This window comes from Salvelinus sp. IW2-2015, linkage group LG4q.1:29 (assembly GCF_002910315.2).
Source record: "Salvelinus sp. IW2-2015 linkage group LG4q.1:29, ASM291031v2, whole genome shotgun sequence".
NCBI classification, from domain to species: Eukaryota; Metazoa; Chordata; class Actinopteri; order Salmoniformes; family Salmonidae; genus Salvelinus; species Salvelinus sp. IW2-2015.
In genome coordinates, this window is record NC_036842.1 from 12,891,138 (window position 1) to 12,914,914 (window position 23,777).

The 23,777-nt window shown below is 43.0% G+C and overlaps 1 protein-coding gene across 1 annotated transcript; it reads right to left on the reverse strand.

Moving 5' to 3' along the window:
- Window positions 1-215: 215 nt before the first annotated feature.
- rnf34b (ring finger protein 34b) lies at window positions 216-23,502 on the reverse strand. The gene is made up of 9 exons (XM_070441487.1): window positions 23,387-23,502; window positions 23,148-23,183; window positions 9,706-9,924; window positions 5,390-5,827; window positions 3,545-3,610; window positions 3,149-3,350; window positions 2,885-2,920; window positions 2,642-2,683; window positions 216-1,898 (listed from the first exon to the last, which is right to left on the reverse strand). The coding sequence occupies exons 2-9, from the start codon at window positions 23,154-23,156 to the stop codon at window positions 1,714-1,716; spliced, it is 1,197 nt and encodes a 398-aa protein (XP_070297588.1). The 5' UTR covers window positions 23,157-23,183; window positions 23,387-23,502; the 3' UTR covers window positions 216-1,713.
- Between the last annotated feature and the right edge of the window lie 275 nt (window positions 23,503-23,777).

Below are 23,777 nucleotides of genomic sequence, written 5' to 3' on the forward strand. Positions count from 1 at the left end.
AAATGGATCCTAGCAGGTAAGAACAAGAAATTCTCCAAAGGAAAAGGAGAGAACTTTAATTGTGAGCTGTCACATGATCAGTAAGCGCTCTGTTTTTGATTGGCAGAGCATCATATTCATCTGATCAAATTAAGTGCATTTACATTTAGAAAAACATTGCAATTCAACCTCTCAAATATCACTAAATGCTAATAAATTATATAAGACTTCCAAAGCAAATGGAAAAATATATTTATCTATAGATTACATTTCAGTAAACAACAATATTAGATATCATATGCAATACATTTTACAGCAATAAGCTTTTCTGCTATAACGTACCACAGGCATCAGTAGCTAGTTTTTTAAAGTCATTCAACAAATCTGAAAGAACAGAAGTGTGATTGTATTAACTGATTCATGTAGAATAGACTTGGGTTATGCTTCCTTTTTATTCTCTTAAAAAAATATTAGAGATTTCACAAGACACACCCACAACATGACAAAAGATATGTTTAAGTATAAGCACCTATTACCTACTTCTCGAGTTGAACACGGCCAATGGACAACACAAGCGGACAAAACACCTATGGAAAAATAATGGCATGATATTGCTTAATTAAATGAAATGGCAGAGACACATTGCCAGTCATGCCTGACTTTAATAAAAGCGACACAGAGCACAGGAGTATAAAGCATGGGATGACCCAGCCACAGTGTATGGCATGTTACCACAGTAGACAGCGTGCAGTAGACGGGAGCCTTATCCAAGCCAAACAAGATCATCAACATAGTACATATTGATCATAATGTGATATCACTTGTGACTGACTAAACACATGCAAGAGATGGGTGGAACAACTCTGAACTGAAGCCCCTTACTAACCCATAGCATGTGGCTCCCTACAATCTAACCAATCATTGAGCTTGAACACATTTGATTCATTTGAGTTTGGGTTGGATGCTGCTCCAATCTACAATGCATGGCCTGAAGTGAGGAGTGACACTTGGCATAGAAACCGCAATCAGACATCAGTAATGTACTGTAGTTGTGGTGTGAAGTTTGGCACCCAAAACACCCTACGATGTGTGTGTAGAACGAAACAGCACAGAAACATACAGACTGGTTTATAGACAGACAGTCCCTCACTCACACATAGAAGTCTCTTTTTTCTTATATTGCACATACTAAAGAACAGTGAAGGAGATACGTACAGTATAGCCTGGTGTGACAGGAGTGTGTAAACCATATCGACTCTAAACCTGGGATATCGTCATCATTTCCACCTTGATCACCTCAGCCACTCACCATGAACAATCACATCCAATTCAAGCATCCATGGGACCAACTCCGCTCCATGGTTAATTATACGTTTTTTTCAAAATGCTACAAACTGAAATGAAGCACTGTAAAATAAGATATTGTAGAGTTATTTTTGGAACAGTTCAGTGTGTGTTACACTAAAGACTTGTAGAAGGTCAGTCAGTGCAGCCAGTGGGGTCCAGACCATCACTGGGGAGGAGTGGGACTTGTAGTTCTAGTAATAGAAGTTAGGCTGTGTGAAGCTGTCTGCTCTGCATGTCATTTCAACTGGAGGATGTGCACGTCTGTTGCATCCTTGGAAACGTGCACAGCCCACTCACACTCCCTCACTACAGATTCAGCTTTTCGAGCATGTGCACACTCTGCCGCAGGTTCAATGTCCTCGGCTGAAACGCTCGCTCACGGCAGAGTTAAGACTTGAAGACGTGCACGGCCCGCACCACGTACTGCCTGCAGATGGGGCACTCGCTCATCCTCATCCCACATTTGGTACAGGTGACCATGTGGCCACACTCCAGCAGCACACAGTCGATCACAGCGTCCATGCAGATGCGACACAGGTGATCATCAGAGGCCAGCTGAGCCTTCATACTGTCTGTGGAGAGAAACAAGGCATGAGGAAACAGCATTACCCTACGCAGTACGCAGCCTGATGATGGCTGTCTTCTCTGGTTCATTCACATATCCTACATCAGTAGCAGTGGAGGCTGGCGGGAGGAGCCCTAAGAAGACGGGCTCATTGTAATGGCTGGAATGGAATAATTGCCACAGAGTCATGTGGTTTCCAAATATTTGATCTGTTTGATACCGTTCCATTCATTCCATTCCAGCCATTACAATGTTCCCATCCTCCTATAGCTCCTCCCACCAGCCTCCTCTGATCAGTAGCTGCATGATGTACGTAGTGTGTCAATAGCCAGTTTAAACAGCAGGATTAACTGGTCTCTCTCCAGAACAACACTTAGTGTGTTAAACAGCAGGGTATAATGCCACCCTCAAGCCCTTTATATTATTAGGAAGGGCGTCTCAAAGACCTGCACTACAATGAAACCTGATGAAGATGGTGGGATTCAAATAATATGACGGGTCGTAACGAGGTAAGAGTTGTTAGGGACCGCGTCAATGACAGGATGAACGACAAGCCTTCAGTACTAATGAGATGACGGAAATGAGAACAACATGGGACCATGCCGGGAAATGTGATCAGGATCTGACGGAAATTAGACTTCAGCATGCATCAATATGGAGAGTTGTATTTGAAGACAGTGCTGAGCACTCTGTGGTTTTGCAGGTGGGATGATGGTGGAGTTAGACATGCTTTACACAATACTGCCTTACCTCCCACTGCACCATTGCATATAGGTGGGGGATATGCCACCACTTAGAATGAAAGCACATACCAAAAGAGCCATTAGTGATTCTAACAGGATACAAGCTCTTACTCCAATTCTTCCACCTCACGTAGTACTGAGAACAACTCCTGTACACAGTCATCTGATCCAGCAGTGAATGAGAAGTCACACTTCAACTCAAATATGTGCATGTTATATACAACCCAACGAAAGAGTATTGAATGCTCACCTGCGGTCATGCTGTTGATGTTACTGACATTTTCCACTAAAATAAAATCAAGAAATGCATATTTAATACTGTGCTGTATCTGGAACTGTAAATAACACCAATCAAAGAAAGATGTTTAAAACTTGGACAGTTTCTATATTGTTCAAAATAGGGGTTAACTGGAGATTGATAAGCTCCAATGGTCGTTATTAACAGGATCACTATGGGTTCTAGCTGAGGTTAGGTTGGTTGGTAAAGGAGGAAATGATTCAACATGGTGCTTACTGGACTTCCTGTTCTGCTCGTTCTCCCTGTAGAGCCGATGTACCCGCTCTATTAGCTCCCACTTCTCACAGCAGCCAGAGTAGTTGACAAAGTTACGTGCCAGAATCTCTTTGAGCTGCCGAACAGACAGGCTCTCAATGTCCCCCTCATTATCCAGGTCAGATAAAGAGGCCCGCATCCTCCTCTGCGTCACTGGACTGACCTACCAGAGAGAAAAGAGGAGGCCCTTCAGAAAACATGTTCAAGCCAACAAGTTCAACTACGACTAGGTTTTGTAGTGAACGCCATGGTCATTGAAACAGTAGCACAAAGTGAATCCTCTCACAAGAGTGGGTCAGTGAGTTCTCTTCAGTTAAATACATGTGGTAGAGACAGAGGCAGAGCTGGCTGTCTCACCTCTATGGTAGGTTCCCTGGCAGGTTCCAGGTGCAGGAGAGGGATGGTTGGAGCTTCCCCATGCTGCTGGTGTTTCAACAGAAAACAAAACATAGAACAAAAAGATGGTCAGATTCAGTTTTTGAAATGGTATGAAAGCAGATAAGCAGCTTTGAAATACTTGTTTTTTCCTACAGGATGCTCCTCACTCTTTCTCCCACAAATCAGAATTTCTATAAAACACCACAGGGTGGGCTGTAATCACTAGACTTCCACTTGCAGTTAATCACATTGATATTTGATGGCTCTCTTAAAATGTCTGATAAGGAAATTAGGTATGGAGGCGTATCCTCTAAAAGGTAGTCTGTGTTACACTTAGTATTCAGCATCATTTGCTTCTTCTAATCTTCAAATCAGTGGTTAATTATTCCCTTTTGAAGGCGATGGCTTTATTAGGAGTTTGCCTGCGACCAGAATTCAATGGTCTTGGCCGGGATGCAGCAAAAACGCAGAGTGAGTCTGGTGAGAATGTGTTTGGCTTGTGGCATATTGCCCTGCATTAACTCAGCCCTTTATGTGCAATGAAGAGAGAACATAAAGAGAGTAGCCTGGACTCCCCTCGTCTCTGTCTCCACCGGACCACAGCACAAAAAGCAATTAGCTAATGGTGCAGGCGCCGGGCATTCTTCTGGTGTGATATCACAATGAGGGATGGGTGTGTAGGGGTCGGGGGACGCTGACGTCCCTGGTTGTACATGCACACACACGCGCTCCCTCCGTCACATTCCGCTGGACCAATAAGCCGCAGGCTCCCAGCATGCACCTGCGTTAATAATGCATCAGCAGTCCTGTTGGTGGCGTGCTAGCCTCCCCAGATTGATCGGCAACGCCACAACCGAACCGCTGTGCAAGCACCGGGCACCAGCGATGCCCATAACCAGCCGAGGGCGTTACAGTTAGTGCATTGATCTTAAGATAGTTGGTGAGACAACCACATATCACTGTCAGAGTACATCTCTCCTCAATAGCAGCAAAGACAGTGCTAGTGGAGGATAGGAGGATGTTGATGTTTGGGATGCCGAAGATGACCCCAGGGACAGAGATGTGAGAAGCACTGTCTTTCTCTTTCTCTCTGTCTTTTCAGTTACAGCTGTGCAGTTGAGAGGAATCAGAAGCCAGCCTGTGTGCGACTGAGCGTTACATAACCGACTCAGCATAACAGACTTAAAAAAAGGCAAAGGGTTTAAGCCCTGACTGTTGCTGACTGGCTCCAGCTCCCAGGGTGACACTGTAAACGCAGCTGTTTCCAGCAGTCAGTCAAGTGGACGTCAGCTCACTGCAGTGGTGCTGGGCTTTTCCCTGTGTGAGTGAAGCACCTCATTCATGTCAAACACACACAGCACCAAACTGTATCAAACTGTTTTTTCTGGCTGCAAAGAACAGGGCCTGACTGCAATACTATACTGCTTGGAAGCTTTTCATGCTCCTAGATTTAGCCTATATGGTTATCCCAGGGGGTTACTTTCAGTAGGACTGGGGACAATCCTAGCCCTACAAACCAGCACTAGAGATCTAGAACAGATTGCACGCTGCTGATTGTTATGCTTAGCTGTGACGACTTCACACTGACAAATATGTTTCCCACATCCGTGCCATGTGCTCTTCAAGCTTCACATTAATTAGCTTTGAAACAAGTAGGACAGATGTCAAAAGAGCAGGGAAGGCAGTAACGGAGGGCAGACGTGAGGGAATGGGACCAAGTTGTGTGTGTGTGTGTGTGTGCGCACGCGCGCATGTGTGTGTCCGCGTGCGTGAGCGACTGTGCATGCGTGTGTGAGTGTGTTGTGTGTGTGTGGCTAGTCACACCTGGCTCTGAGCGGTCCCTGAGCTGTCACTCCGGCTGAGAGGAGCGTCTCCCTGGGAGGCAGAGAGCGCCGACTGCTCCGAGGCGGAGCGTCGTGTGGCTGAGGGGGGCGAGGCGTGGAGGGAGTGGGGGAGGGAGTGCAGGCTGTCTGTGTCCTCCTCCTCCTCTTCCTCCTCTACAGCTCCTTGTGTGGAGGTGTTTTCCCCTGCTTCCAGGTGGCAGAGCACCAGGTCCACCAGGTCCTCCTTCTCCCTGCAGGTGTCTGTAGGGATGTTGCGCAGCAGCAGGTACTGGCGCAGGTCTTTAACGCGCAGCGCCATGAGCTGTGGTCTCTGGAAGGCCGTGCCGCGCAGGAGGTGACAGGTGGTGCAGCAGCGGAGGTTCTCCTGCAGCACCGAGCACAGGGCACAGAAACTCTTCTTACAGTCCGAGCATATGTGCTGAGAAAGAGAGGGAGAAAGAGAGGGAGAGAGGGAGTAGAGACGTGCCGCGCAGGAGGTGACAGGTGGTGCAGCAGCGGAGGTTCTCCTGCAGCACCGAGCACAGGGCACAGAAACTCTTCTTACAGTCCGAGCATATGTGCTGAGAAAGAGAGGGAGAAAGAGAGGGAGAGAGGGAGTAGAGAGAGGGAGAGAGAAAGTAGAGAGAGAGAGAGAGGGAAATGGGGAGAGGGAGAGAGGGAGTAGAGAGAGAGGGAGTAGAGAGAAAGAGGGAGAGAGGGAGTAGAGAGAGGGAGAGAGAGAGTAGAGAGAGAGAGGGAGTAGAGAGAGGGAGTAGAAAGAGAGAGAGAGGGAGTAGAGAGAGAGAGAGGGAGTAGAGAGAGAGAGGGGTAGAGAGAGAGAGAGGGAGTAGAGAGAGAGAAGAGGGAGAAAGAGAGAGAGAGGGAGTAGAGAGAAGAGAGTAGAGAGATGAGAGGGGGAGAGAGGGAGTAGAGAGAGAGAGAGAGAGAGAGAGAGAGAGAGAGAGAGAGAGAGAGAGAGAGGGAGTAGAGAGAGGGAGAGAGAGGGAGAGTCACCACACACATTTAGAAGACATGCGATCCCATCAGCCAGTCATGTCCATTCCTCCTGATCAATTAATTACTAGATTTAATTAATTATTTGGCATCATGGAGTCATTTAACTTTCCTGTTTTTGGAAATATATTAATTACAGCTAATGAGAGGGATCTGCCAAATTTGCTAGACAACAGCTTTCCAAAAGAGGTAAAATATATAGTGAAAACAATAGTGGTCCTAAAACGGAACCTTGAGGAACACCGAAATTTACAGTTGATTTGTCAGAGGACAAACCATCCACAGAGACAACCTGATATCTTTCCGACAGATAAGATCTAAACCAGGCCAGAACTTGTCCGTGTAGACCAATTTGGGTTTCCAATCTCTCCAAAAGAATGTGGTGATCGATGGTATCAAAGGCAGCACTAAGGTCTAGTAGCACGAGGACAGATGCAGAGCCTCGGTCTGACGCCATTAAAAGGTCATTTACCACCTTCACAAATGAGTCCTTGTTGGTGATGTCATTCGGAAACATAATGTTAACTTTCACTGCTATGCGGATGACACACAGCTGTACATTTCAATGAAACATGGTGAAGCCCCAAAATTGCCTTCGCTGGAAGCCTGTGTTTCAGACATAAGGAAGTGGATGGCTGCAAATGTTCTACTTTTAAACTCAGACAAAACAGAGATGCTTGTTCTAGGTCCCAAGAAACAAAGAGATCTTCTGTTGAATCTGACAATTAATCTTGATGGTTGTAAAGTCATCTCAAATAAAACTGTGAAGGACCTCGGAGTTGCTCTGGACCCTGATCTCTCTTTTGACGAACATATCAAGACTGTTTCAAGGACAGCTTTTTTCCATCTACGTAACATTGCAAAAAATCAAAAACCTTCTGTCCAAAAATGATGCAGAAAAATGAATCCATGCTTTTGTTACTTCTAGGTTAGACTACTGCAATGCTCTACTCTCCGGCTACCCGGATAGAGCACTAAATAAACTTCAGTTAGTGCTAAACACGGCTGCTAGAACCTTGACTAGAACCCAAAAGATTTATCATATTACTCCAGTGCTAGCCTCTCTACACTGGCTTCCTGTTAAGGCAAGGGCTGATTTCAAGGTTTTACTGCTAACCTACAAAGCATTAGATGGGCTTGCTCCTACATATCTTTCCGATTTGGTCCTGCCGTACATACCTACATGTACGCTACGGTCACAAGACGCAGGCCTCCTAACTGTCCCTAGAATTTCTAAGCAAACAGCTGGAGGCAGGGCTTTCTCCTATAGATCTCCATTTTTGTGGAATGGTCTGCCTACCTATGTGAGAGACGCAGACTCGGTCTCAACCTTTAAGTCTTTATTGAAGACTCATCTCTTCAGTAGGTCCTATGATTGAGTGTAGTCTGGCCCAGGAGTGTGAAGGTGAACGGAAAGGCTCTGGAGCAACGAACCGCCCTTGCTATCTCTGCCTGGCCGGTTCCCCTCTCTCCACTGGGATTCTCTGCCTCTAACCCTATTACAGGGGCTAAGTCACTGGCTTACTGGTGCTCTTTCATGCTGTCCCTGGGAGGGGTGCGTCACTAACGTGGTCTTCCTGTCTGGGTTGGTGCCTCCCCTTGGGTTGTGCCGTGGCGGAGATCTTTGTGGGCTATACTCAGCCTTTTCTCAGCATGGTAAGTTGGTGGTTGAAGATATCCCTCTAGTGGTGTGGGGCCTGTGCTTTGGAAAAGTGAGTGGGGTTATATCCTGCTTGTTTGCCCTGTCCGGGGGTATCGTCGGATGGGGCCACAGTGTCTCCCGACCCCTCCTGTCTCAGCCTCCAGTATTTATGCTGCAGTAGTTTATGTGTCGGGGGTCAGTCTGTTATATCTGGAGTATTTCTCCTGTCTTATCCGGTGTCCTGTATGAATTTAAGTATGCTCTCTCTAATTCTCTCCCTCTCTCTTTCTTTCTTTCTTTCTTTCTTTCTTTCTTTCTTTCTTTCTTTCTTTCTTTCTTTCTTTCTTTCTTTCTTTCTTTCTTTTTCTTTCTTTCTTTCTCTCTCTCGGAGGACCTGAGCCCTAGGACCATGTCTCAGGACTACCTGGCCTGATGACTCCTTGCTGTCCCCAGTCCACCTGGCCGTATTGCTGCTCCAGTTTCAACTGTTCTGCCTGCGGCTATGGAATCCTGACCTGTTCACCGGACGTGCTACCTGTCCCGGACCTGCTGTTTTCAACTCTCTAGAGACAGCAGGAGCGGTAGAGATACTCTGAATGATCGGCTATAAAAATTCAACTGACATTTTCTCCTGAGGTGCTGACCTGTTGCACCCTCAACATCCACTGTGATTATTATTATTTGACCATGCTGGTCATCTATGAACATTTGAACATCTTGGCCATGTTCTGTTATAATCTCCACCCGGCACAGCCAGACGAGGACTGGCCACCCCTCATAGCCTGGTTCCTCTCTAGGTTTCTTCCTAGGTTTTGGCCTTTCTAGGGAGTTTTTCCTAGCCACCGTGCTTCTACACCTGCATTGCTTGCTGTTTGGGGTTTTAGGCTGGGTTTCTGTACAGCACTTTGAGATATCAGCTGATGTAAGAAGGGCTTTATAAATACATTTGATTTGATTTGATTCAATATGACGTCACCATGTTCTAGGACAGAGGAGGACTTTATCTCATTTCTTGGCACAGAAAATCTAAATAATCCTATATGGCAAATTGCCCAGATATTCCTGACATTCACAAGCTTATCTCGGTTTACTGAGGCAATTCAGATGAATCGACTGACAGACAGGCAGTTTGAATGGAGATTTTTCCATGTCATTGGTGTGTAAATGAGCTGCGGACCACTCTGACAGATCTATTCTTCAATCATCAGTGTTAATCCCCCTGAACCTCTGCTTTCATGACACAAATATATCAAGCTGAGCCACACACACACACGTGTGGTTATAATATATCCCGGGACTGAACCTGCCATCGGCATAGCAACAGGTGTGAGCGGGCTGATAGAGCAGTCTGAGCCTGGAAGATCGGGGAACGCTCCAGGGGCTTCCAGCACTGTCCCAGCATGCCACACTATCAGACAATGCCTAGAGACACTCTGCCATTTACCTGTCTGCAGTCTAAGCTGGTGCCCTGGTGTGGCCATTATGATTGAGTACTTCATATGGAAGTTAGTTTTATTTGTTTATTTTTAAGGGGCGCATTCTTCCTCCTCCTCCTCCTCCTCATCTTCTTACACACTGTCCTCATCAGCTTCCTCATCATAAACAACATCATCATCGTCATTGTTTTACACACTAGAAACATCATCCTCCTCACCACTTACCTTGCGCCTGAAGACAGAGAAGGCCAGTCCACAGGCCTTGCAGAGCTGACCTGCGCTCCCTGAGCTGGTGGGGGGGTAGGTGGAGTACCCAGCGCTGGGGGCAAAGCGGAAGGGCCCCGCCCCGGCCCCGAACCCTGGCTGCTGCCCGCGCACCGTCCCTGTGCCCATCACCTCGTTCAGCAGCCCGCAGCATGATGCCCACATGGACGATGCTCCTGCCTACGACACAAACACGCACAGCATGCACGTCTGTTCTCCAAGTTTGAATGCCTAGTTTAGAGTCCTATTATCCATCCCAGTAGGTTCATAAACAATATGCCTTTGGCAGTACTGAAATCATAGTAGCCTGCAATGCAATCAATACAATGCCCCAGTTTCATCCCTTTTTTACAACTTTTGTTGCAGGTCGCATCACTAAGGGAAAGGATCTCAGACTTCACACTTTATTCGTCATTTGTCCCTGAATCCCACAATGCCTCAGTGTGATCTTCCGCTGCTCAACAACCTTTCCCCTCAATGAACTACATGCCTTTGTGGCTCCTGAGTTCCTCTACAAAAGGCATTGAAGTATTGTAATACAGTCTCCGGGATCCTAGTGCATTGAAAATTGTGTAGCAGTGCATGGCGGCAGCCGGCGTATTCAGAACAGAGCCCTGTGAACAGTGGTGCAGCAGAGGCAGATGTTACGGTTTATAGAGCTTCAGAAGAAAGACTTAATAGTCTCTCAGACTGGAACGAACAGGGTGAAAGACACACAAAAAAAGACAGTGGATGTGGGCTGCAAATACATTATTATGAGAACTCTTTGCGTCTGTTTGAGGTTGAAAATGACTGAGTCAAGCACCAGGGCCCAAACAGCCTGTCCTAATGAGCTAGTCCGAAGGGAATGTTGCAATTAATCAATCCATTTCTGTCCATTATCTAATAAATAACAACATTGCAGCAGGAAAGTGACCACAACGCTTATAGACAAAAAACACCTGATGAGAGGAAGGTGAAAACATCTTCTTTACGTAAAGACTTGTATGGTTACTGTGGGAGCAGTGGGGTCATTTTTCAGTTATGACAGCCTTATGACCTGGTCGAGCACTTAGGGATATTAGTGTGGTCAAGGACCATAAGAGGACCGTACAGTGCATGTGACATGTTTGCCTGATCAATGTTTTACTGACAGCAAGACTGTCCACTCCAGAGCCTGAGACCCAAGATGGTGTGATCTCGGGCGCAGCCCCTTGGAGCATACTGATGAGAGGATGAGGGAGGGGCAGGGAGAGAGAGAATATGTCTTCTGTTCCACGGTCTGGGGAATCAAGAGCTGACATGAGCATACAGTATGTGGCTCTGTCTGAGTTCAGAAGAGAAGACAGTGTATATTTTAGGAGCAGGGGTCGCCGCTGTCCACAAATAAAGCTCTGCCCAGCCATGACCTGACACAATACTCAAGCCTGCCCTGTGCTCTGTGATCTCACCTCACTCGCCTGCCTACTTAACCAGCTTGCAGTTACATAATCCAGGAGCTAGATGGAATATGTGGAACTGACCGCATTGAGAAAGAGAAGGTCTTCTCGGAAATACATTACAGCAATAAGCTTGTTGTGAAACTGAACAGAAAGAACCACAGCAGCTCACTTTCTAGTTCCAGTTTTCCTGATAATATTTTGCTTTGTTGCCTTCAGAAAGTATTCACACACCTTGACTTATTGCAACATTCGTTGTGTTACAGGCAGAATTCACAATGGGTTCAATAAAACAAAAATCTCACCCATCTACACACAATACCCCATAATGACAAAGTGAAAACATGTTTTTAGAAATGTTAGCAAATTTCTTGAAAATGAAATACAGAAATATCTCATTAACATAAGTATTCACATCCCTGAGTCAATACATGTTAGGATCACCTATGACAGTGATTACAGCTGTGAGTCTTTCTGGGTAAGTCCCTAAGTGTTCTTAACTGACTTGCCTAGTTAAATAAAGGTGAAAAAAAGAAAGTGCTTTACACACCTGGATTATACACTATTTGCACATTACCTAAGTGAAAACTGTAACTAGGCCACTCAGGAACATTAAAATGTTGTCTTAGTAAGCAACTCAAGTGTATATTTGGCCTTGTGTTTTAGGTTATTGTCCTGCTGAAAGGTGAATTCATCTCCCAGTGGAAAGAAGACTGAACCAGGTTTTCCTCTAGGTTTTTGCCTGTATTGTTCTAATCAGTTTCTTTTTATCCTAAAAAACTCTAGTCCTTGCCGATGACATGACGCAGCCACCACCATGCTTGAAAATATGAAGAGTGGTACTTAGTGATGTGTTTGATTTGCCCCAAACATAACACTTTTTATTCAGGACATAAAGTGAATTTCTTAGCCACATTTTTTGCAGTTGTACTTTAGGGCCTTATTGCAAAAAGGATGCAGGTTTTGGAATATTTGTATTCTTCCTTTTCGCTCTGTCAATTAGGTTAGTATTGTGGAGTAACTACAATGTTGTTGAGCTATCATTAGTTTTCTCCTATCACAGCCGTTAAACTCTGTAACAATTTTTTATTATATATTTTTATTTTATTTACTTTTACCCCTTTTTTTCCCCAATTGGTAGTCTTGGCCCATCACTGCCACTCCCGTAGACTCGGGAGAGGCGAAGGTCGAGAGCCATGAGTCCTCCAAAATACAACCCTGCCAAGCCGCACTGCTTGCTTAACCCAGAATCCAGCCGTACCAATGTGTCAGAGGAAACACCATACAACTGGCAACCAGAGCCGGCCTGCAGGAGTCGCTAGAGCGCGATGGGCCAAACCCTCCCCTAACCCAGATGACGCTGGGCCAAATGTGTGCAGCCTCATGTGTCTCCTGGTCATGGCCGGCTGTAACACAGCCTGGGATCGAACCCGGAGCTGTAGTGACACCTCAAGCACTGTGATGCAGTGCGCCACTCTTTTAAAGTCACTATTGGCCTCATGGTGAAATCCCTGAGCGGTTTCCTTCCTCTCCGGCAACTGAGTTATCTTTGTAGTGACTGGGTGTATTGATACACCATCCAAAGTATAATTAATAACTTCACCATGCTCAAAGGAATATTCAATGTCTGTTTTTATTTTATTTTAACCCATCTACCAATAGGTGCCCTTCTTTGCGAAAAGTTGGAAAACCTCCCTGGTCTTTGTGGTAAAATCTGTATTTGAAATTCACTGCTAGACTGATATTCACTTTCAGATAATTTTATGTGTGGGATACAGAAATGAGGTAGTCATAACAAAATCATGTTAAAGAGTATTATTGCTCACAGAGTGAGTCCATGCCACTTATGTGACTTGTTAAGCACATTTGTACTGGCATAACAAAGGGGTTGAATACTTAATCACTCAAGACATTTCAGCTTTTCATTTTTAATTAATTTGTTAAAAATTTTAAAAACATCATTCCACTTTGACATTGTGTGTTGGGGGTATTGTGCGAAGGCCAGTGACAAAAACATCACAATTTAATCAATTTTAAATTCAGGCTATAATACAACAAAATGTGGAAGAAGTCAGGGGGTATTCAGACCCCTTGACTTTTCCCACATTTTGTTACGTTACAGCCTTATTCTAAAACGGATATACACACAATACCCCATAATGACAAAGCAAAAACAGGTTTATACATTTTTGCAAATGTATAAAAAATAAAAACTGAAACATCACATTTACGTAAGTATTCAGACCCTTTACTCAGTACTTTGTTGAAGCACCTTTGGCAGCGATTACAGCCTCAAGTCTTCTGGGGTATGACGCTACAAGCTTGCCACACCTGTATTTGGTGAGTTTCTCCCATTATTCTCTGCAGATCCTCTCAAGCTCTGTCAGGTTGGATGGGGAGCATCGCTGCACAGCTATTTTCAGATCTCTCCAGAGATGTTTGATTGGGTTCAAGTCTAGGCTCTGTCTGGGCCACTCATGGACATTCAGAGACTTGTCCCGAAGCCACTCCTGGGTTGTCTTGGCTGTGTGCTTAGGGTCGTTGTCCTGTTGGAAGGTGAACCTTCGCCCCAGTCTGAGCGCTCTGGAGCAGGTTTTCATCAAGGATCTCTCTGTATGTTGCTCCGTTCATCTTTCTCTCGATCTTGACTAGTCTCCCAGTCCCTGCCATTGAAAAACACCCCACAGCATGATGCTGTCACCCCCATTCTTCACCGTAGGGATGGTGCCAGGTTTCCTCCAGACGTGACGCTTGGCCTTCAGGCCAAAGAGTTCAATCTTGGTTTCATCAGACCAGATAATCTTGTTTCTCATGGTCTGAGAGTCTTTAGATGCCTTTTGGCATGTCATGTGCCTTTTACTGAGGAATGGCTTCCGTCTGGCCAATCTACCATAAAGGCCTGATTGGAGTGATGCAGAGATGGTTGTCCTTCTGGAAGGTTCTACCCGGGTGGCCAGCTCTATGAAGAGTCTTGGTGGTTCCAAACTTCTTCCATTTAAGAATGATGGAGGCCACTGTGTTCTTGGGACCTTCAATAATGCAGACATTTTTTGGTACCCTTCCCCAGATCTGTGCCTCGACACAATCCTCTCAGAGCTCTACGGACAATTCCTTCAACCTCATGGCTTGGTTTTTGCTCTGACATGCACTGTCAACTCTGGGACCTTATATAGACAAGTGTTTGCCTTTCCAAATCATGTCCAATCAATTGAATTTACCACATGTGGACTCCAATCAAGTTGTAGAAACATCTCAGGGATGATAAATAGAAACAGGATGCACCTGAGCTCAATTTCAACTCATAGCAAAGGGTCTGAATAGTTATGTAAATAAGGTGTTTCTGTTTTTTATTTGTAATACATTTCCCAAAATTTCTAAAAAACTGTTTTCCCTTCGTCATTGATGAGGGAAAAAATTATAATTTAATACATTTTAGAATAAGGCTGTAATGTAACAAACTGTGGAAAAAGTCAAGGGGTCTGAATACTTTCCGAATGCACTGTATGTCAATGCTACAGTATTCACATCCCTTGACTTTAAAATGTAAATGAGCCACCATGACTCAGATGCGCCCCTTCCCTTTGGACAGTCACTCAGTGGGCCATTACTACACCCTTCCTCCTCTTTTCTGCTAGATTTACCAGGATGAGGCACAGTGGTCTGGCCATGAAATCACTCATATCTGGCACAGTGCCAGAGGCAGAGCTTTCCCCTGTCACCTCAATTAGCACCCAGTAAGCTCTGCAGGGAGGGACTGCCAAAGCATACAAGAGATAACTGCAAACAAGAGTTACACTACAGTGCACTACTCTGTTACCAATATCTACACTTTCTTTGCGCTTATTAATATCTCATCTACTGTACATGACGATTTACTATTAATTACTATAACATGCCTGGTTGTGGGCAGTTTTATCTGATGGGGGGGCATTTAGGGCCCTTAACCCACCTGTCATGTTAGACATTTTAACAGTGTAGAAAACAGTCAATCTCATGATGCGCTGGACCTGCTGATGAGCATTGGGATATTAAATGCTTCTGACCTTTGACTTCTATCATCATTTTTTGCAGACTATATGACATTCCCTAAAGAACAAAGACCAGACAAGGTTGACAAACTGTGCAAATAATTGACGTTTTTTTCTCTAAACGCTATACCCACCAATTCTTCACATTTGTGTTTTTTCACTAGAAAGGATTGTTTATGGGTACCTTAATGTGTGTGTAAAATATTACTGTTCTCAGGTTTTGTATTCATAGATTTAAGATGCAAAACGCTATATATCCATTGTTTAGCTGGAATGGAATGTACGTATTCTATATATTTGACTGTGACATGCCATTGTCTCACCAAGCTATCTTAAGACCAACGGACTAACTGTAAGTCAATATGGATAAGAGCATCTACTAAATTACAAAAATGTCTAATGGAAATGTTTTACCTACAGCTCTCATTTTACTGTATTGTTTCATTTATTTTTATACTGATGTCACACATGTACAGTTCTTTATTCAAAATGTGTTTTTTGTTACATTTGACTGTGTATAACCTATCAGTACTACTTATTTCTCTGAGAGTGAGGCGGATATTGTTCAGTAAAATAAAATGATTATTTATCTCTGAAATGAAACCATCAAGTGATAGATTTCAAACAAATGCATGTCTGTCATTGAAGAACCCCATGCCATGATTAGATAGTGAAAAAACACCAATCTCTTTCATAAGTTCTTCATACAATAAAAGTTAATTTATCAATATTTCAAAACATTTATTATATAGCGTTTTGCAGTGGTGGAAAAAGTACCCAATTTTCATACTTGAGTAAAAGTAAAGAAACCTTAATAGAAAATGAGTCAAGTAAAAGTGAAAGTCCACCAGTAAAATACTACTCGAGTTAAAAATCTAAAAGTATTTGGTTTTAAATATACTTAAGTATCAAAAGTATATGTAATTGTTAAAATATACATAAGTAAAAGTATAAATCATTTTCAAATTCCTTATACATATACAGTACCAGTCAACAGTTTGGACACACCTACTCATTGAAGGGTTTTTCTTTATTTTACTATTTTATATGGAATCATGTAGTAACCAAAAAAGTGTTAAACAAATCAAATATATTTGAGATTCTTCAAAGTAGCCACCCAAGTCCATATTATGGCAAGAACAAATAAGCAAAGAGAAATGACAGTCCATCATTACTTCAAGACATGAAGGTCAGTCAATTCGGAAAATTTCAAGAACTTTGAAAGTATCTTCAAGTTCATTTGCATAAACCATCAAGCGCTATGACGAAACTGGCTCTCATGAGGACCGCCACAGGAAAGGAAGACCCAGAGTTACCTCTGCTGCAGAAGATAAGTTCATTGGAGTTACCAGCCTCAGAAATTGCAGCCCAAATAAATGCTTCACAGAGTTCAAGTAACAGACACATCTTAACATCAACTGTTCAGAGGAGACTACGTGAATCAGGCCTTCATGGTCGAATTGATGCAAAGAAACCACTACTAAAGGACACCAATAAAATGAAGAGACTTGCTTCGGCCAAGAAACACGAGCAATGGACATTAGACAGGTGGAAATTTGTCCTTTGGTTTGATGTGTCCAAATGAGAGATTTTTTGTTCCAACCGCCGTGTCTTTGTGAGATGCAGAATAGGTGAACGGATGATCTCTGCATGTGTGGTTCCCACCGTAAACAATGGAGGAGGAGGTGTAATGGTGATTTGCTAGTGACATTGTCTGTGATTTATTTAGAATTCAAGGCACACTTAACCAGCATGGCTACCACAGCATTCTGCAGCAATACGCCATCCCATCTGGTTTGCGCGTAGTGGGACTATCATTTGTTTTTCAACAGGACAATGACCCAACACACTTCCAGGCTGTGTCAGCGCTATTTGACCAAGAAGGAGAGTGATGGAGTGCTGCATCAGATGACCTGGCCTCCACAATTACCCGACCTCAACCCATTTGAGATGGTTTGGGATGAGTTGGGCCGCAGTATGAAGGAAAAGCAGCCAACAAGTGCTCAGCAAATGTGGGAACTCCTTCAAGACTGTTGGAAAAACATTCCAGGTGAAGCTGGTTGAGAGAATGCCAAGAGTGTGCAAAGCTGTCATCAAGGCAAATGATGGTTACTTTGAAGACTAAAATCTACAATATATTTTGATTTGCTTAACACTGTTTTGGTTGCGAAATGATTCCATATGTGATATTTCTTAGATTTTGATGTCTTCAATATTACTCTACAATGTAGAAAACAGTAAAAATAAAGAAAAACCCTTGAATGAGTAGGTGTGTCCAAACTTTTGACTGGTACTGTATAAAAACTCAGACAAACAGAGGGACAGACAAAGAGAGAGAAACATATATATCTACTCACAGACAGACAGAGAGAGAGAGCGAGAGAGAAAGACAAAGAGACAGGCAGACGTATAAACTCACAGACAGACAGGAAGGCATGCAGGAAGGCATGCAGGCAGGCAGACATACAGACAGACAAACTCTAAACTCAAACCTAGCTTCATGTCCATATCCCGGCTCAACCCTAACCCTAACCCTGATATGAAGCTAGGGTTAGGGTTGAGCCGGGTGTTGATATGAAGTTAGGGTTAGGGTTCAGGCTAGGTTTAGGGTTGAGCTGCAATGTGGACATGAAGCTAGGGTTAAGGCCTCAACCCTAGACACACTGGCCACCCCTCATAGTCTGGTTCCTCTCTATGTTTCTTCCTAGGTTACTGCCTTTCTATGGAGCTTTTCCTAGCCACCGTGCTTCTGCATCTGCACTGCATGCTCTTCGGGGTTTTAGGCTCGGTTTCTGTACAAACATCTGCTGATGTAAAAATGGCTTTATAAATAAATGTGATAGATTGACATAACCCTAACCTTAATCCAATTAACAATTAATTAATTTGCCCATCTCCCCACTACACGGCAGAAAGCTGGCCTAGCTTGAAGCCTGAACTAGAGTTAATGTGCTTTTGAGTGACATAGGCACTGAACGTATGGGATCGTTCAACAGACACTACCGATGAACCCAAGCCCATATCTGACCATGTGAAATTAACTCTTCACAGTGAATACTTGGTCCTACAGAGAACAAGGCATTTATTCCATAGAAAAGCATTACCTACACCCCTCACATAATCATAAAGCCCCGTTAACTGCGATTGAGATAGCTAACCGTCCTTGCACACAACCAATCGTGACCTTATAGGGATGCCCTGTGTTGTGGTTGAGCTTCCTGTGACAAAAGAAAGTGTCTTAATTCATCCTCAACATGGTCCTTCATTCTCTCCCTGCAGTTACACAAAAACACTGTCTTCCATCCTCTGTAGAACGGTCAATTCTTAACGTAAAGACTTGAAACTCGGCATCATTAAAGAGTGTCCCCAGGAGGCTGTACATTTAATCCTATGATTACAGAAAGTTACTTAATAGGGGGTCATAGGGGCAGTTTCAAAGGGTTAAAAAGGTTGAATCTTCCCAAATTGTACATATTTGTGACCGGGGGACCTGGCATATGAAAGTCAATTGACCCAAAATAATGTTTCACCACCATTGGACACAATTGTCTTGCAGGTCTAGAAACTAAGAGCCTTGTTATGAATTCCTGAATGAATTCAGAAGAGGATAATGGTAATTTGTTTTGTTTTTTGATTTGAAACTGTCTGTGTCTGTCTGTCTGTCTGTCTGTCTGTCTGTCTGTCTGTTTGTCTGTCTGTCTGTCTGCCTGCCTAACTGCCTGCCTGTCAGTCTGTCTGACTGCCAAACTGCTTGCCTGCCTGCATGCCTGCCTGTCAGTCTGCATGTCTGTCTGCCTAACTGCTTGCCTGCCTGTCAGTCAGTCAGTCAGTCAGTCAGTCAGTCAGTCAGCTGTCTCTTATACACATCTGGAAGACTGGGGTCAGAGTAGTAATACACGACAGAGAAGAAAGGGAGGAGAGAATAGAAGGAAGGGAGAGAGGAGAGGGAGGAGGGGGAGGGAGGCCAGAGGAGAGAGAGGGAGGAGGAGGGCTGTCTCTTATACACATCTAGATGTGTATAAGAGACAGGAGGGAGACGGTGAAGGAGGGATGGGGATAGAGGAGGGGGATCAAATGGAGGGGTAGGAGGGAGGGAGAGAGAGAGAAAGAGAATGGGGGAGAGAGGGGGAGGAGGGAGAGAGGAGAGGGAGGAGGGGGGGAAGAGAGTGTCAACAGACAGACAGAGGTGGGAGAGAGGAGGGAGCAAGAGGAGGGGGAGGCAGGGGAAGGAGGGAGAGAGAATGAAAGGTGGAGGAGGGAGAGAGAAGGTGGACGAGGGAAAGGGAGAAAAAACGGGAAAGGGTGAAGGAGGAACGGGAAGAGAGGGATAGCGAGATGAAAGGAGGTGCACGGAGGGAAAGAGAATGGAGGGGAGTGGAGGGAGAGAGAAGGGGAGAGAGGGAGGGGGAGAGAGAGACAGAAAGGGTGAGAGTGGGAGGAGTTATAAAGAAGGGGGAGGGAGTGAGAAGAGAATGAGGGGGTGATAAAGAGGAGGTAAATAGTGAGAGGCAGACATTAAATAAATTAGAAAAACATTAACCTTGTTACATTCATCTTTTCCCATTGACTGAAATGTATTGAGAAAAACATCAACCCTGTGACACTCATTTTTTCCCATTGACTGCAATGTATTGAGAAAAACATCAAACCTGTGACACTCATCTTTTCCCATTGACTGCAATGTATTGAGAAAAACATTAGCTAATTCGACATTTTATCTTTTTGCAAAAATGTGCCAGGATGATGTTTTCCTATGATATCATGTTGCAAAGCCTGAATACTCATAAACTGTAAACCAGGTCTACCCCTGCACTTCAGTTCTAGTACAAACCAGGTCTACACCTTTGACTGAGTCCCAATACTAATATAACCCAGACTACATCTGTATATCTCAGCCCAAATACCCATACGAACCAAGATAATTGGCTATGTCCCAATTATCTGATAAACCAGGTCAACCCTTGTGACTATTCAGCAAAACTCACATAAACCAGGTTTACCATTGTGTAACAGACACTAAAGACACCTTTTGACATTAAATATTTGTTACGTTATTACACTAATTCAGTTTATGGGTCCATACATGGCCAATTCCCCCTGATTTAAACATATGTTGGCGGTAATGGAAAAACGATCTGTAAAATAATCTTGATCAAGTATATCCATTACCCAACTCAACTTCAATCTACTGATTAATGATTAATAAATTAGTTCACAAATGTGACCACTAAGATATGTAATATACCACAAGCATCATGGATTCAATGTATTGAAAATGAAGGCCCATATTTAAACTAGACCCTTTAAACATTAGATTTACAAAAGACAATATTTTAAAAAGAAAAAAAATTGTATTTGAAGAGTTTATTCCCAAAACGCTGTATTCACCAATTTTTCAAATGTGTGTTTTTACATCAGCAATTATTGCTTATGGGTCCCTTCATGTGTGTTTAAAATATTACTGTTCTCAGATTATGTTTTTATTTTTTGTGTGCAAAATGCTATATACAGTATCCTTTGTTTAGCTGGAATGGAATGTTCGTATCCTGTATATTTGACTGTGACAGGTGGTTGTCTCACCTACCTCTATCTTCAGATGAATGCACTTACTGCAAGTCACTCTGGATAAGAGCATCTGCTAAATGACTAAAATGTCCAATGTATAGATCTCATATTATTACTGTATTGAATTATTATTTTGTAATTTTTTTTTAAATAATATTGATGTCACAAATGTATAATTTGTACATTTCTTTATTAGAAATGTAGTTATTTGTTACATTTGACTGTGTAAAACCTAGTAGTACTACTCCTTCCTCTCAGAGTGAGGCAGATATAAAATAAAAAAAACATGATTATTTGTCTCTCTGAAATGAAACCTTCAAGTGATAGATTTTAAACATACCGATTAGATTGTGAAAAAAACACACCAATATATTTCAGATTTTTTTTTAACAATAAAAGCAAATTTTACAGACCAATTTGGAATGAAACTCTTTGTTTTTAAGCTGTTGAATACAGACTTCTGGTGCCAAATTCGTCAGTAAAGGACACCTTGGAGATTTATGTTTGTGGTCTTGTGACCATTTTGAGAAATCATATGAAACTTCTCTGAATCATACTAGACACCATAATATATTGCTTATTTGTTGATAAGTACAACTTTAACTTCTCTAAAGCCTGTAAAGTACCAAAATATTTTTCTCACTATTGTGACCGACGAGATTAAATGGGATGTTGGCACATCAGCCCATCAGCCCACACATCAGCCCATCAGCCCACACATCAGCCCATCAGCCCACACATCAGCCCATCAGCCCATCAGCCCACACATCAACCCATCAGCCCACACATCAGCCCATTTAATCTAGAAATAAGACCTTACAGCTCATTCTTACGCAGTCAGGAAAAAAAGTGAAGAACAACTGCTTTAAACACTTACTCTTGGGGTGGAAGGACAGCTCCTACTAATAAAAAATAGTGATTTGGATCAGGGAATATTTTGGTTGCAGGAAATAAAAACAAAGTGGTGTGTCTGCTCCTGTGATATTAAATACAGTATGACTGCTGTATTTAATAAACTGTTACCTTTCTGAGTATGTATCACATTTCATTCCAACAGACCATAGCTCATCTCACAGTTCCAAATCCATTTTGGACTTCAGAACTGTGTCATGGTAGTCAACCTATCCTGAGTGAATTCTCTTGCACAATAAAACAATATTCCCCAATGAGCAACAGACCTGTCTCTAACAAGTCCCCATGACAATTCAATGGAACTCAAGAGAAGTCATGTTGAATAACAGAATGCAGTATCAATTCATTAGTTGAAAAACACATGATACACTGACTGCAACCAAAAAAAAACTGTTCATGTGTGTTTCTGCACGTACTGTATTTCAGCTATCATCCTCCATTTCTCATGAGCTGAAAAGCAAATGTTCAATATGAACCAGATTAGTCAATAAAACATCACAGCGTTCTCTCTGGGACAGATTATGGTTTGTCATGATCAGAAAGAAGACCAGATGACCTTTCACCTGCACTGAGACAACAAGGACAATATGGAATACTTGAAGATATAGATGTTACACAAACATGCAATAATACACATATGTTTATGATAGGCCTTTGAACAATCATAGCCAACATTTGTATTAACACTTGTCTCATATCAATGTGTTCCTTCATTGCATATACAAGGAAGATACAGTATGTCTTCACTGTAAAGTATTCAGCTCCCTACGATGGGTGGGGATAAACTCCTTATGTTTACTTTGCAAAGCGCCTTGTGATACTATTGCAATTTCAAAGACAACTGCCTGCTGCATAACATAACACTGATATGCTGGATCGGAGCCAAACATTACCATTGGAAATAATTGCTCAATTTAGAAAATCTTTACTCTAAATTCTATACTCTGATACTCATTCGTGTTTAAAGAAGCAGGACTTTTAAAAAGGGGGTAGAGATGGTTAATTAAAATGAGGTAAATAACTTTCCCGCAAGTTGGATACTCTCACTGAAAAAGTGCAAGGGGGTTATTTTTCATAATCATCCATCCTCCACCTCACCATCACCACTGTTATTGTTCTCGCCTGTTGTAGCACTACCGGTCAGTGAGTTGTAGAGATTACTGAGTCCAAAGGCTAACTAAGTACGGGTATTTATCAACAGACCAGAAATCTCAAAAATATTCCCTCACTCATTGACTGCAGTATACTGATCTCATTATAGCAGATTAACGCTGGGAAATGGAATAGACATCGCACTGTGGTCCCAGTCTGACACTGGTGCACTGTGGTACAGTCCACTAGTGTCAGACTGAGGGTCAGAAAGCGCTCATGACCATCATCGTATTATATCATGTATGGATGCCATTATAAATAGAACGCAATATAAATATTTCAACCCTGAGAAAATATTCCAACCGGTAAAAACATGACTGTTACTCACCTTATACATGTATCCGTATAATCAGAGTTTGCAACCCTTTAAAGCAAACGACAAACAACACAATGAATGTATTGTAATTTTATAACATTGCATGGGTTTGACTGCATATGAAATTGACATTTTGTTTAAATATTTGTCGACGCACCGTAATTGAAAGTTGTAAAATAGATAGAATGCAAGCCGGTTGTGCAAAAATATAATAACACAGATACTTTGACATTGCAATAGGCTTACCATACCTTCATTCCGACTCCCGGTTCTGGAATTTGTCGAGTAATATTAGAATGATGACCATTGCAAGGGCACAAGGAATCACACCATTACGTCTTCCCTCTCAGAAGCTCTCTGTATATTTGCAGAATGAGCATAACGCAACGTACAAGTCACCCTGGACCAATCAGCAAATAACCTTAGGTACGGTTATCTTTAGCAGCCAATCGCCTTTTCAATTGCCGCATAGTAGGCGTTCTAAACTATCCTTAGACACGCGCATGTCTTGATACGGGCAACCCGCCGTGCACTATCGAAATTTAATTTAGATATTGGGAATTTATGAAACGCTGTTTCAGCATTTTTATTAAGATGTTAACTTGATTATGTTGCCACATGTTTAGGGGTGAACATGAAACT